This window comes from Bos taurus, chromosome 17, assembly GCF_002263795.3.
Source record: "Bos taurus isolate L1 Dominette 01449 registration number 42190680 breed Hereford chromosome 17, ARS-UCD2.0, whole genome shotgun sequence".
Taxonomy (NCBI): Eukaryota; Metazoa; Chordata; class Mammalia; order Artiodactyla; family Bovidae; genus Bos; species Bos taurus.
In genome coordinates, this window is record NC_037344.1 from 71,084,936 (window position 1) to 71,099,959 (window position 15,024).

Consider the following 15,024-nt stretch of genomic DNA (forward strand, 5'->3'; position numbering starts at 1 on the left):
TGTGATGCAATTTTAAATGCTTGGATTCTTCCCGGATTTTTTTAACTAATATTACTTTTGTTTTGTTTTGTTTTTTAAACTGAAAGGGAGAATTGTATATTGTTTGAAATTTTACTGTATGCCAATATTTTTAAATAAAATAAAAATTTGTCAGAACTGAACTATTAGAGTTGCAGATACTATAACATGATAAATCAAATGGGATTTCTTATACTGACAACTAAGAGTAATGAGAAATTGGATAACTTGTGAACATTATCAATTTAGTAATTCTCAAAAAGGATTTATATAGTTAACAGAAGGTACAGCTCTTTTGGAACCGCCAAAGAAAGAAATACCAAGAGTTTAGATTTAAATTATATAATTCTCATATCTGTTACCAAACTCAGTTCAGTTCAGTCACTCAGTCATGTCCAACTCTTTGCAATCCCATGGACTGCAGCACTCCAGGCCTCCCTGTCCATCAACAACTCCCAGAGCTTATTCAGACTCATGTCCATCGAGTCGGTGATGCCATTCAGCCATCTCATCCTCTGTCGTCCCCTTCTCCTCCCACCTTCAATCTTTCCCAGCATCTGAGTCTTTTCATATGAGTCAGTTCTTCACATCAGGTGGCCAAAGTATTGGAGTTTCAGCTTCAGCATCAGTCCTTCCAGTGAATATTCAGGACTGATTTCCTTTAGGATGGACTGGTTTGATCTCCTTGCAGACCAAGGGACTCTCAAGAGTCTTCTCCAGTGCCACAGTTCAAAAGCATTAATTCTTCAGCGCTCAGCTTTCTTTATAGTCCAACTCTCACATCCATGCATGACTACTGGAAAAACAAAACTACCCAGGAATAAATTTTAAAATTTCAATTTTACATATTTAATATTTTCCACAAATGAAAAGCTTCAATATTTTCACTGACTTTACAGTGTAAACAAAATTCCCTTGACACTCCAAAAAAAGGTTAAAATGTTCTACCTTCTCTTCTGCTGAGGAGAAAGTGACTTTCTAGTCTTGTGACATGGAAATCATAATGAGTCAAAATGTACGTTTTGGCTGCACACCCCTGATTTTACCACTCAGTGGCTTTAAGAATGCCATCTGATTTGGGTGATTCAAGCTGAATTTATTTTGCTAATAACAGCTAATGTTTACTGTACACGCCTTTGATGCCAGACAGTGTTCCAAGTGTATGATCTCATCTTGTCCTCCAGTTACCCCATAAACTGCCTTCATTTCCATCTGCAGATATAACCTGTTGGAGCGCATCCAAGGTATTGACCACCATTTGATCTAACGCTTCTGATCTTTTCAACTGAGAGGAAGTGTTGGAGCAGTGCATCAACTTTCTCAGTAAACCTTCAAAACACAAGACTTCTTGACCTGTTTTTTAGACAGCTTCGTGCATGCTCTTTTCCAAGTAGCTAAGTTGCTTCAGTCGTGTCTGACTCTGTGAGACTCCATGGACTGCAGTCCACCAGGCTTCTCTGTCCATGGGATTCTCCAGGCAAAAATACTGGAGTGGGTTGTCATGCCCTTCTCCAGGGGATCTTCCCGACCCAGAGATTGAACCGCATCTCTTACATCTTCTGAGTTGGCAGGCATATTCTTTACCACTAGAGCCACGTGGGAAGCCCCAAACTGGTTCTACACGACTAATGTATTTTCGGTAGTCATGTATGAATGTGAGAGTTGTACCAAAAAGAAAGCTGAGCACCGAAGAATTGATGGCTTTTAACTGCAGTGTTGGAGAAGACTCTTGAGAGTCCCTTGAACTGCAAGGATATCAAACCAGTCCATCCTAAAGGAAATCAGTCCTTACTATTCATTGAAAGGACTGATGCTGAAACTGAAACTCCAAAACTTGGCCACCTGATGCGAAGAACTGACTCACGGAAAAGACCCTAATGCTAGGGAAGATTGAAGGCGGGAGGAGAAGGGGATGACAGAGGATGAGATGGTTGAAAGGCATCTCCAACTTGATGGACATGAGTTTGAACAAGCTTCAGAAGTTGGTGATGGACAGGGAGGACTGGCGTGTGGCAGTCCATGGGATCCCAAACAGTCGGACACAACTGAATGACTGAAATGAACTGAACTGAAGATCTTCCAGGTTCCCCTCTTCACATCGGTTATCAGGTCTCTCTGATCCAGCATTTCTCAGCTAAGACCACCCATGACTCCTGGCTGCAGAATCTTTTACAAAAGTCCCACAGAGAGGAGTGTGATCACTTTACACAGGAGGACTGTGGTTCTCTAGTGTGAGAAATGCTAACTCAGCCCGTCACAGGGACATGAAAGTACTGGAGACAGTAATCAGTTATGCTGAGAAATCACAGCTCTGCTAGAGGCAGCACATGGGGTAGCCAGCAGGGGGCAGCAGAGCGCGGCCAGGAGCAGCAGGTCAGAGGCTGGGCTGCCCAAGCGGGGCTTCAGGGGAACCAGCCCTGTGCGTCCACAGGTGTCCAGGGAGCAGCGCTTGGCAGGAAGTCAGGACTGGACAGGCCATCCCCTCAGAACTAGTGACCACCTCTGAGGGTCACATACACAGTGAACCCCAGGACACCATGCCGCAGTCCACGGCCAGGACGCTGCCAAGCTGACCGCCCCACTGGGGAGCCCAGGACCACAGGCAGGGGGGCTTGGGACAGTGGTCATGTGGTCAGACACAGGGAAGGTGACAGTGACCTCAGTCCCTGAGGACAAGTCTGATGTGCAGACGTGAGAAGCCGAGGAGGAAGCTGGGGACAGACAGGGCTGATGGTGTGGTGACCCCGCCTCTGAGTGAGGGGCCCCCGGGGGTGAATTTGCATAAACCCAAACCCTCACTGGCCCCTGCAAAGCTCTGAGAGGGAATAAAGGGTCTCAGAGAGCCCAGCACTGCTGCGGGCTCAGAGGCAGAGCTCGGGGCACGTCCACCATGGCCTGGACCCCTCTCCTGCTGCCCCTCCTCACTCTCTGCACAGGTGCGGCCCCCCAGCACTGCACCCCGGCCCTGGTCCCCCAGCACTCAGGACTGAGCCTGCCTCAAACCCAGAGCTCAGCCCAGACACAACCTCAGGGAGGCGCCCTTCTCACTTGGGGAAGGAGTCCTTCCTTCTCATCCCCTCTCCCTCCTCTCTTCCAGGCTCCGTGGTCTCCTATGAACTGACACAGTTGACTTCAGTGTCAGTGGCCTTGGGACAGACGGCCAAGATCACCTGCTCGGGGGAGCTGCTGGATGAACAATATACTCAGTGGTACCAGCAGAAGCCGGGCCAGGCCCCTAAGCTGGTCATTTATAAAGACAGTAAGCGGCGCTCAGGGATCCCTGACCAGTTCTCTGGCTCCAGCTCCGGCAAAACAGCCATCTTGACCATCAGTGGGGTCCGTGCCGAGGATGAAGCCGACTATTACTGTCTGTCGTGGGACAGTGGCAGTTACAATGTTCACAGTGACACAGACAGACAGGGAAGTGAGACACAAACCCTCCTGTCCTGCTCACACTCTCCTCCAACCCCGGGAGGACTGTGGACACAGCAGGGACAGGCCTGGCCCGGTTACCCCGGAGCTGAGCCCCCAGGCGGCCCCGCCTCCCGGGCCTCCAGGTAGGCTCTGCACAGGGGCATCCACAGAGCATTATGGGCTGGCGGGACCACGGTGTTGATGTGGGGAAACTGACAATACAGACCCATCCATCTTATCATGGCCCCTGGAGCTCTCTCTGTGAAGGACTTGTCTAGGCCATCACCACCTCTCTGTGGCCCTCACGTCCTGACCTAATCCCCGAAACTGCCTTGTGAAGTCTGGGATTCTGATGGAAGACCCAGTGCTGTGGGCACCATTGAATCCCCCAGACCCCTAGTCGGCCCTGAGTGCCCTGCCCGCCGCCACTAGACCCGGTGCCAGCTACCTGCACACGCTGTTGGTTCTAGAATGCTGCCCCCTCACAACCACACCTCTCCTAGAGGATTCAGTTCATCAATCTTGTGGAGTCCTGCTCCACTAGAGATGACCTTGCAGGGCCTGCAGGGCCAGAGTCTCCTAGAGGACCCCAAAAACTCAGTCACAACCCAAGCAGGCCAGGGTCTCCTCCTCTGAGTGTGGCCTCTCGAACCCCCTCCTGACAGCCAGGCCCCAGCTGTCCTCCTCAGAGTCCACGTCCGGGGAAGCTGTGACTGCCCAGGGGAGACCACAGAGGAGGCCAGTCCCCAGGGGTCAGCTGGGCTCCCGTCCTGCCCTCTGACCCCCAGGTTAGGACCCAGCCCTCTGTCCCCAGGGATGCAGCCACCAGCTCTGAAAGTCTGACTCAGACCATGTGCTCATCCCGGCTCTGACCCTGGCCAGAAGACACCTTAGGGGACCCCTCGGAGACGAGCCCTGGGTCTCAGACAAGCTCTGTGTCCCCCCGGCAGCTCTGAGCGCCCCTGGGGCCGCTCCACTGCTGGGGTGCAGACGCCCCTCCAGCTGCTCAGTTCCAGGCAGGAAGCCCCACTCGGGCCTGGACCTGCAGATCCAGGTGGGGCCAGGCGAGGTCCGTCCTGAGTGGCGCCTCCACAGGGATTTCAGACAGACGCTCAGACACTGTGTCCAGGATCACTGCCTCCGACCACCAGCAGGGCCAGGCTGGGGTCAGGGGGGCTGACCACACAGCTCCAGGTCACGGCCACGAGGACTGGAGACACAGCTCTGTCTCCGCCTGGCTCAGGCTCTCCCCTGCTTCGGGACACACCCGTGGGATTGGGCTGCGAGTCCAGACTCTGATGAACTCTGGCCTCTCTCTCACTGCACTCGCCTTCCTCCCTTTCCCCTCGGTGTCCTCCCCTCTGTCTCCCTGCCGCCCTCCCCCTGTTTCTCTACTCTCCTCCTCCTCCTGCTTCTTCTTCTTTCCTTTCTCTCCCTCTCTCTCCCTCATAAGATGTTTGGATTTCTCCCCATAGATTATATTTAATTTAAATTTTCCATTATATTTGTACTGTCAACTAAACACAGATGCACAGCTGGAGAGCTGCAAGTTAAGTTTTATTGGGGGCAAAATGAGGAGTGCAGCCTGGGAGGCGGCATCTCAGACGCTTCGAGAGGCACCTGGGGCAGTGGGGGAGGTCAGTCATAAGGTCTTGGTGACGGGGGAGCTCAATACCATGAGGCACTCATCTTACAAAAGGCCATTTGTTAGTCATGAGGATCTGACGTCACCATGAAGGGAGTCAGTGCTTCTCTAGATATAACGAGATGCAAGGATGGAGATCATAATATCTGTTCCTAAGAAGAACTATACAAAAAGACCTTCATGACCCAGATAATCACAGCGGTGTGATCACTCACCAGAGCCAGACATCCAGGAAGATAAAGCCAGGGGGGCCTTAGGAAGCATCACTACAAACAAAGCTAATGAATGGAATTAGCTAAAGTGATAGAATTCCAGTTGAGCTATTTCAAATCCTAAAAGATGATGCTGTTAAAGTGATGCACTCAATACGCCAGCAAATTTGGAAAACTCAGCAGTGGCCACAGGCCTGGAACAGGTCAGTTTTCATTCCAATCCCAAAGAAAGGCAATGCCAAAGAATGCTCAAACTACCGCACAATTGCACTCGTCTCACACGCTAGTAAAGTAATGCTCAAAATTCTCCAAGCCAGGCTTCAGCAATATGTGAACTGTGAACTTCCAGATGTTCAAGCTGGGTTTAGAAAAGGCAGAGGAACCAGAGATCAAACTGCCAACATCCGCTGGATCATCGAAAAAGCAAGAGAGTTCCAGAAATGCATCTACTTCTGCATTATTGACTATGCCAAAGCCTTTGACTGTGTGGATCACCACAAACTGTGGAAAATTCTTAAAGAGAAGGAAATACCAGATCACCTGACCTACCTCTTGAGAAATCTGTATGCAGGTCAGGAAGGAACAGTTAGAACACGACATGGAACAACAGACTGGTTCCAAATAGGGAAAGGAGTACATCAAGGCTGTATATTGTCACCCTGCTTATTTAACTTCTATGTAGAGTACATCGTGAAAAATGCTGGGCTGGGTGAAGCAGAAGCTGGAATCAAGATTGCTGGGGAAAATATCAATAACCTCAGATATGCAGATGACATCACCCTTATGGAAGAAAGCGAAGAAGAACTAAACAGCCTCTTGATGAAAGTAAGAGAGTGAAAAGTTGGCTTAAAGCTCAACATTCAGAAAATGAAGATCATGGCATCTGGTCCCATCACTTCATGGCAAATAGATGGGGAAAAAATGGAAACAGTGACAAACTTTAATTTTGGGGGCTCCAAAATCACTGCAGATGGTGACTGCAGCCATGAATTTAAATGACGTTTGCTCTTTGGAAGAAAATTTAAGACCAACCTAGACAGCATATTAAAAAGCAGAGACATTAATTTGCCAACAAAGGTCCGTCTAGTCAAAGCTTTGGTTTTTCCAGTATTCACATATGGGTGTGAGAGCTGGACTATACAGAAAGCTGAGCGCCAAAGAATCAATGCTTTTGAACTGTGCTGTTGGAGAAGACTCTTGAGAGTCCCTTAAACTGCAAGGAGATCCAACCAGTCCATCCTAAAGGAAATCAGTCCTGAATATTCATTGGAAGGACTGATGCTGAAGCTGAAACTGCAATACTTTAGCTACCTGATGCGAAGAACTGACTCATTGAAAAAGACCCTGATACTGGGGAAGACTGAAGGCGGGAGGAGAAGGGGATGCCAGAGGATGAGATGGTTGGATGGCCTCACTGACTCTATGGACATGAGTTTGAGTAAACTCTGGGAGTTGGTGATGGACAGAGAGGCCTGACGTGCTGCAGTCCATGAGGTCGAAAAGAGTCGGACAAGTCTGAGGGACTGAACAGAACTGAAGAGAATAATTACACTCATGCTCAGGATAGCTCAGTTGGTAAAGAATCTGCCTGCAATGTAGGAGATTCGATTCCTGGGTCGGGAAGGTCCCCTGGAGAAGGGAAAGGCTACCCACTCCAGTATTCTGTCCTGGAGAATTCCATGGACTGTATAGTCTGTGGGGTCGCAAAGAGTAGGACAGGACTGAGCGACTAAACTGAACTGAAGACAGTAATTACAGTCATGCCGAGAAATCAGAGCTCTACTAGAGGCAGCACATGGGGTAGCCAGCAGGGGGCAGCAAAGCGCAGCCAGGAGCAGCAGGTCAGAGGCTGGGCTGCCCAAGGGGGGCTTCAGGGGGAACCAGCCCTGCGGGTCCACAGGTGTCCAAGGAGCAGCACTTGGCAGGAAGTCAGGACTGGACAGGCCATGCCCTCAGGACACACAGAACACCCAGGGCAAGGGGCACCGTCCATGCCTCAGCCCATGGCCAGGATGCTGCCAGGCTGAGGGCACCTCTGGGACAGCCCAGGAGAGACCACAGGCCGGGGGGCTTGGGACAGTGGTCATATGGTCAGACACAGGGAAGGTGACAGTGACCTCAGTCCCTGAGGATAAGTCTGATGTGCAGACGTGAGAAGCCGAGGAGGAAGCTGGGGACAGACAGGGCTGATGGTGTGGTGATCCCGCCTCTGAGTGAGGGGCCCCCGGGGGTGAATTTGCATAAACCCAAACCCTCACTGCCCCCGCAAAGCTCTGAGAGGGAATAAAGGGGCTCGGAGAGCCCAGCGCTGCTGCGGGCTCAGAGGCAGAGCTTGGGGCGCGTTCACCATGGCCTGGACCCCTCTCCTGCTGCCCCTCCTCACTCTCTGCGCAGGTGCGGCCCCCCAGCCTCGGCCCCCAAGTGACCAGGGCTCAGGCTGGTCTTAAGCTCAGCACAGGGGCTGCTACAGGGGTGGGGGCCGCAGGGAGAAGACCCTGTTCCTCACACTCCCCTTCCTCTCCTCTCTTCTAGGTCACCTGGCTTCTTCTCAGCTGACTCAGCCGCCTGCGGTGTCCGTGTCCTTGGGACAGACAGCCAGCATCACCTGCCAGGGAGACGACTTAGAATTGCTTAGTGCCCACTGGTACCAGCAGAAGCCGGGCCAGGCCCCTGTGCTGGTCATTTATGCAGATGACAACCTGGCCTCAGGGATCCCTGACCGGTTCTCTGGCTCCAAATCAGACACCACGGCCACCCTGACCATTCGCGGGGCCCAGGCCGAAGACGAGGCCGACTATTATTGTCAGTCAGCTGATATCAGTGGTGTTCACAGTGACACAGACAGATGGGGAAGTGAGACACAAACCCTCCCGTCCTGCTCACGCTCTCCTCCAGCCCCGGGAGGACTGTGAACACCACAGGGACAGGCCTGGCCCGGTTTCCCCAGAGCTGAGCCTCCCAGGGCAGCCCCTTCTCCTGGCCCTTGGGCAGGCTCTGCACAGGGGGGTCAGGAATGGATTTAGGGCTCCCAGGACCAGGCTCCATGGTGTTTTCTTGACAGTGGTGTGAAATGTAGAACTCAGGTCTCATTTAAAGTCAGGCAAAGACATATGTCCAATGTGGTAGGTTTTTTTAATTTTATTTTTAAAAGAAAAGCTTGGCATTTTTTATTATGTGGGGTTTTAGTTGAATAAAAATACATTTGAATGGTTAGCAACAAATGGGAAGGTCTCAGGAGCGCTCCTCCACCATCAGGAGCTGGAAAGAAGTGGAAGCAAAGCAAGGAATTCGTGTGATGGCCAGAGGTCAGGGGCAGGGAGCTGCAAAGACTGCCGGCTGTTTGTGACTGGCCGTCTCCGGGTGCATTTCTTAGCAGGGAGGCATTACACTCATGTCTTGGTTTGCTAACTAATTCTTACTATTGTTTAGTTGCAAGGTCATGTCTGACTCTTTGCAACCCAGGGACTGCAGCCCGCCAGGCTCCTCTGTCCATGGGATTTCGCAGGCAAGAATACTGGAGGTGGTAGCCATTTTCTTCACCATGGGATCTTCCCGAGCCAGAAATGGAACCCGAGTCGCCTCCTGTGCATGGGGTCTGCTGCCTAACAGGCAGATATTTGACGTCTGAGCCAACAGGGAGGACAGACGGTAATTATACCAACCATTGAAAGAGGAATTACACACTAATCTTTATCAAAATCTTTCAAACAGTAGAGGAGAAAGGATACTCTCTAGTTTATTCCATAAAGTTGGAATTACGCTTATCAATAAAGACATTACAAGAAAAGAAAGTGAAGCCCCAAATGCCTTATAAATATACAAGAAAAAATCTTTTAAGATATTAGCCAACTTAATCAACAAAAAATGTATCAAAAGTCCAAGTAACATTCACCCCAGGAATGCAAGTGTGGTTCAGCCTAAGACAATCAGTCATGAGTATACCACGGAAACAAATTAAAGAGAAAAGACATTAAATCTCACAAATGGTGCAGAAAAAGATTTGGCAATATCGAACATCTTTTCATGACCAAAGGAAAAAAAAGAAACAAAACACCAGAAAATTCTGTGTAGAAAGAATATATCTCAACCCAATGAAGGGCATTTATGAAAAACCCACAGCATACATCACACTCCATGAGAAAGACTGAAAGCTTTCCCCACTGCCATTGAACTCTGTCCTGGAAATTCTAGTCACAGCGACAGAACAAGAGAAAGAAATAACGGCCGTCTAAACTGGTAGGAAGAAATCAAAGCGTCTCTATTCTCTGGGCGCATAATACAATATAGACAAATTTCTAAAGTCCACAAAAATTCCTAGAGCTCATAATGAATCCAGAAATGCGTCAGGGCTCAAGATTCAGATGCAAAAATCGTCTGGGTTTTGATGCACCAACAAACAATTCCATTAACAATAATACCAAGGAATTAATTTAACTTAGAAGAGAAAAGACCTGTTTACAGAGAGTTATAAAACATTTGGTGATGAAATTAAATAAGAGTAAATCATATAGAAACACCGTTCGTGTTTTGGAGACCTAATGTCATAAACGTGGCAACACAGAGACGCCTCACGGGGAACCCTGAGCCTCCTTCTCCAAACAGGCCTGCTCATCATTTCACAGGTAACCTGAGACCCTAAAGCTTGACTCTGAGGCACTTTGAGGGCATGAAGAGAGCAGTAGCTCCTCCCATGGGACCGACAGTCAAGGCCCAGGGAATGACCACCTGGACAGATGACTTCCCGGCCTCATCAGCAGTCGGTGCAGAGTGGCCACCAGGGGGCAGCAGAGAGTCGCTCAACACTGCACCTGGAGATGAGGCAACCTGGGCATCAGGTGCCCATGCAGGGGCTGGATACCCACACCTCACACCTGAGGACAGGGGCCGGCTTTCTGTGGTGTCGCCCTCTCAGGATGCACAGACTCCACCCTCTTCGCTTGCATTGACAGCCTCTGTCCTTCCTGGAGGACAAGCTCCACCTTCCCCATCTCTCCCCAGGGGGCTGGGGCCAACAGTGTTCTCTCTTGTCCACTCCAGGAACACAGAGCCAAGAGATTTATTTGTCTTAATTAGAAAAACTATTTGTATTCCTGCATTTCCCCAGTAACTGAAGGCAACTTTAAAAAATGTATTTCCTGGACTTCCCTGGTGGGCCAGTGGCTAGACTCTGAGCTCCCAGTGCATGGGGCCTGGGTTCAATCCCTGCTCAGGAAACTACATCCCACAGGCTGCAAATAAGATCCTGCATGCCACCCGATGCAGGCAAAGAAACAAGTGTTCGGTATGCATGTATTTCACGTGAGGTGTTTCTATAATTTACAGCCAGTATTCTGTCTTACACTTAGTCATTCCTTTGAGCACATGATCGGTCGATGGCCCAGACCACACACAGGAATACTGAGGCCCAGCACCCACCGGCTGCCCAGAACCTCATGGCCAAGGGTGGACACTTACAGGACCTCAGGGGACCTTTAAGAACGCCCCGTGCTCTTGGCAGCGGAGCAGTGTTAAGCATGGCTGTGTCCCTCGGGAGCTGTGTCTGGGCTGCGTGCATCACCTGTGGTGTGGGCCTGGTGAGGGTCACCGTCCAGGGGCCCTCGAGGGTCAGAAGAACCTTCCCTTAAAAGTTCTAGAGGTGGAGCTAGAACCAGACCCACATGTGAACTGCACCCAAAAACAGTGAAGGATGAGACACTTCAAAGTCCTGGGTGAAATTAAGGTCCTTCCCCTGAACCAGGATGGAGCAGAGGAAGGACTTGGCTTCCAGGAAACCCTGACGTCTCCACCGTGACTCTGGCCGTGTTCATGGCAGGGCCCAGGATCCTTTGGTGCAAAGGACTCAGGTTTCCTGGAAAATACAGTCTCCACCTCTGAGCCCTCAGTGAGAAGGGCTTCTCTCCCAGGAGTGGGGCAAGGACCCAGATTGGGGTGGAGCTGTCCCCCCAGACCCTGAGACCAGCAGGTGCAGGAGCAGCCCCGGGCTGAGGGGAGTGTGAGGGACGTTCCCCCCGCTCTCAACCGCTGTAGCCCTGGGCTGAGCCTCTCCGACCACGGCTGCAGGCAGCCCCCACCCCACCCCCCGACCCTGGCTCGGACTGATTTGTATCCCCAGCAGCAAGGGGATAAGACAGGCCTGGGAGGAGCCCTGCCCAGCCTGGGTTTGGCGAGCAGACTCAGGGCGCCTCCACCATGGCCTGGACCCCCTCCTCCTCGGCCTCCTGGCTCACTGCACAGGTGAGCCCCAGGGTCCACCCACCCCAGCCCAGAACTCGGGGACAGGCCTGGCCCTGACTCTGAGCTCAGTGGGATCTGCCCGTGAGGGCAGGAGGCTCCTGGGGCTGCTGCAGGGTGGGCAGCTGGAGGGGCTGAAATCCCCCTCTGTGCTCACTGCTAGGTCAGCCCTGAGGGCTGTGCCTGCCAGGGAAAGGGGGGTCTCCTTTACTCAGAGACTCCATCCACCAGGCACATGAGCCGGGGGTGCTGAGACTGAGGGGAGGGTGTCCCTGGGGGCCAGAGAATCTTTGGCACTTAATCTGCATCAGGCAGGGGGCTTCTGTTCCTAGGTTCTTCACGTCCAGCTACCTCTCCTTTCCTCTCCTGCAGGCGCTGTGTCCTCCTACGAGCTGACTCAGTCACCCCCGGCATCGATGTCCCCAGGACAGACGGCCAGGATCACGTGTGGGGGGCCCAGCGTTGGAGGTGAAAATGTTGAGTGGCACCAGCAGAAGCCAGGCCAGGCCCGTGCGCTGGTCACCTATGGTGACGATAACCGACCCACGGGGGTCCCTGACCAGTTCTCTGGCGCCAACTCAGGGAACATGGCCACCCTGACCATCAGCGGGGCCCGGGCCAAGGATGAGGCCGACTATTACTGTCAGCTGTGGGACAGCAGCAGTAACAATCCTCACAGTGACACAGGCAGACGGGAAGGGAGATGCAAACCCCCTGCCTGGCCCGCGCGGCCCAGCCTCCTCGGAGCAGCTGCAGGTCCCGCTGAGGCCCGGTGCCCTCTGTGCTCAGGGCCTCTGTTCATCTTGCTGAGCAGCGGCAAGTGGGCATTGGTTCCAAGTCCTGGGGGCATATCAGCACCCTTGAGCCAGAGGGTTAGGGGTTAGGGTTAGGGTTAGGCTGTCCTGAGTCCTAGGACAGCCGTGTCCCCTGTCCATGCTCAGCTTCTCTCAGGACTGGTGGGAAGATTCCAGAAACAGGCAGGAAACCGTCAGTCGCTGGTGGCCGCTGAGTCAGGCAGCCATTCTGGTCAGCCTACCGGATCGTCCAGCACTGAGACCCGGGGCCTCCCTGGAGGGCAGGAGGTGGGACTGCAGCCCGGCCCCCACACCGTCACCCCAAACCCTCGGAGAACCGCGCTCCCCAGGACGCCTGCCCCTTTGCAACCTGACATCCGAACATTTTCATCAGAACTTCTGCAAAATATTCACACCGCTCCTTTATGTACATTCCTCAGAAGCTAAAAGTTATCATGGCTTGCTAACCACTCTCCTTAAATATTCTTCTCTAACGTCCATCTTCCCTACTCCTTAGACGCGTTTTCATTCCACATGTCTTACTGCCTTTGGTCTGCTCGTGTATTTTCTTTTTTTTTTTTTTTTTATTGGAATATATTTGCGTTACAATGTTGAATTTGAATTGGTTTCTGTTGTACAACAATGTGAATTAGTTATACATGTCCTGAGGAGGGGCGGCTGCGTGGGTGCAGGAGGGCCGAGAGGAGCTACTCCACGTTCAAGGTCAGGAGGGGCGGCCGTGAGGAGATACCCCTCGTCCAAGGTAAGAGAAACCCAAGTAAGATGGTAGGTGTTGCGAGAGGGCATCAGAGGGCAGACACACTGAAACCATAATCACAGAAACTAGCCAATGTGATCACACGGACCACAGCCTGGTCTAACTCAGTGAAACTAAGCCATGCCCATGGGGCCAACCAAGATGGGCGGGTCATGTGCCCATGGGGCCAACCAAGATGGGCGGGTCATGGTGAAGAGGTCTGATGGAATGTGGTCCACTGGAGAAGGGAAAGGCAAACCACTTCAGTATTCTTGCCTTGAGAGCCCCATGAACAGTATGAAAAGGCAAAATGATAGGATACTGAAAGAGGAACTCCCCAGGTCAGTAGGTGCCCAATATGCTACTGGAGATCAGTGGAGAAATAACTCCAGAAAGAATGAAGGGATGGAGCCAAAGCAAAAACAATACCCAGTTGTGGATGTGACTGGTGATAGAAGCAAGGGCCAATGATGTAAAGAGCAATATTGCATAGGAACCTGGAATGTTAAGTCCAAGAATCAAGGCAAATTGGAAGTGGTCAAACAAGAGATGGCAAGAGTGAATGTCGACATTCTAGGAATCAGCAAACTAAAAGGGACTGGAATGGGTGAATTTAACTCAGATGACCATTATATCTACTACTGCGGGCAGGAATCCCTCAGAAGAAATGGAGTAGCCATCATGGTCAACAAGAGAGTCCGAAATGCAGTATTTGGATGCAATCTCAAAAACGAAAGAATGATCTCTGTTCGTTCCCAAGGCAAACCATTCAATATCACAGTAATCCAAGTCTATGCCCCAACCCGTAACACTGAAGAAGCTGAAGTTGAACGGTTCTATGAAGACCTACAAGACCTTTTAGAACTAACACCCAAAAAAGATGTCCCTTGCATTATAGGGGACTGGAATGCAAAAGTAGGAAGTCAAGAAACGCCTGGAGTAACAGGCAAATTTGGCCTTGGAGTACGGAATGAAGCAGGGCAAAGTCTAATAGAGTTTTGCCAAGAGAACGCACTGGTCATAGTGAACACCCTCTTCCAACAACACAACAGAAGACTCTACACATGGACATCACCAGATGGTCAACACCGAAATCAGATTGACTATATTCTTTGCAGCCAAAGATGGAGAAGCTCTATACAGTCAGCAAAAACAAGACCAGGAGCTGACTGTGGCTCAGATCATGAACTCCTTATTGCCAAATTCAGGCTTAAATGGAAGAAAGTGGGGAAAACCACTAGACCATTCAGGTATGACCTAAATCAAATCCCTTATGATTATACAGTGGAAGTGAGAAATAGATTTAAGGGACTAGATCTGATAGACAGAGTGCCTGATGAACTATGGACAGAGGTTCATGACATTGTACAGGAGACAGGGATCAAGACCATCCCCATGGAAAAGAAATGCAAAAAAGCAAAATGACTGTCTGAGGAGGCCTTACAAATAGCTGTGAAAAGAAGAGAAGCAAAAAGCAAAGGAGAAAAGGAAAGATATAAGCATCTGAATGTACAGTTCCAAAAAACAGCAAGGAGAGATAAGAAAGCCTTCCTCAGCGATCAATGCAAAGAAATAGAGGAAAACAACAGAATGGGAGACTAAAGATCTCTTCAAGAAAATTAGAGATACCAAGGGGACATTTCATGCAAAGATGGGCTCGATAAAAGATAGAAATGGTATGGACCTAACAGAAGCAGAAGATATTAAGAAGAGGTGGCAAGAATACACAGAAGAACTGTACAAAAAAGAGTTTCATGACCCAGATAATCACGATGGTGTGATCACTCATCTAGAGCCAGACATCCTGGAATGTGAAGTCAAGTGGGCCTTAGGAAGCATCACTACAAACAAAGCTAGTGGAGGTTATGGAATTCCAGTGGAGCGATTTCAAATCCTGAAAGATGATGCTATGAAAGTGCTGCACTCAATATGCCAGCAAATTGGGAAAACTCA

The 15,024-nt window shown here is 50.7% G+C and overlaps 2 protein-coding genes and 1 gene segment (V, D, J or C); all 3 read left to right on the forward strand.

Moving 5' to 3' along the window:
* LOC789205 (immunoglobulin lambda-1 light chain-like) overlaps positions 1-15,024 on the forward strand; it is a 448,173-nt gene that overhangs the window by 395,341 nt on the left and 37,808 nt on the right.
* On the forward strand, positions 2,874-3,619 carry LOC132342655 (immunoglobulin lambda variable 3-25-like). The segment is given in 2 exon segments: positions 2,874-2,954; positions 3,116-3,619. Coding segments are annotated over 2 exon segments (510 nt in total).
* Positions 7,603-9,306, forward strand: LOC100847119 (immunoglobulin lambda variable 3-25). Its single transcript, XM_024977847.2, has 2 exons — positions 7,603-7,683; positions 7,822-9,306. The coding sequence occupies exons 1-2, from the start codon at positions 7,638-7,640 to the stop codon at positions 8,199-8,201; spliced, it is 426 nt and encodes a 141-aa protein (XP_024833615.2). The 5' UTR covers positions 7,603-7,637; the 3' UTR covers positions 8,202-9,306.

Bases quoted from the DNA above. Each gene is read 5' to 3' on its own strand.
- LOC100847119 (XM_024977847.2), top strand. From the start codon at position 7,638: ATGGCCTGGACCCCTCTCCTGCTGCCCCTCCTCACTCTCTGCGCAG. The intron at 7,684-7,821 runs GTGCGGCCCCCC...CCTCTCTTCTAG, and splicing joins CCTCCTCACTCTCTGCGCAG to GTCACCTGGCTTCTTCTCAG.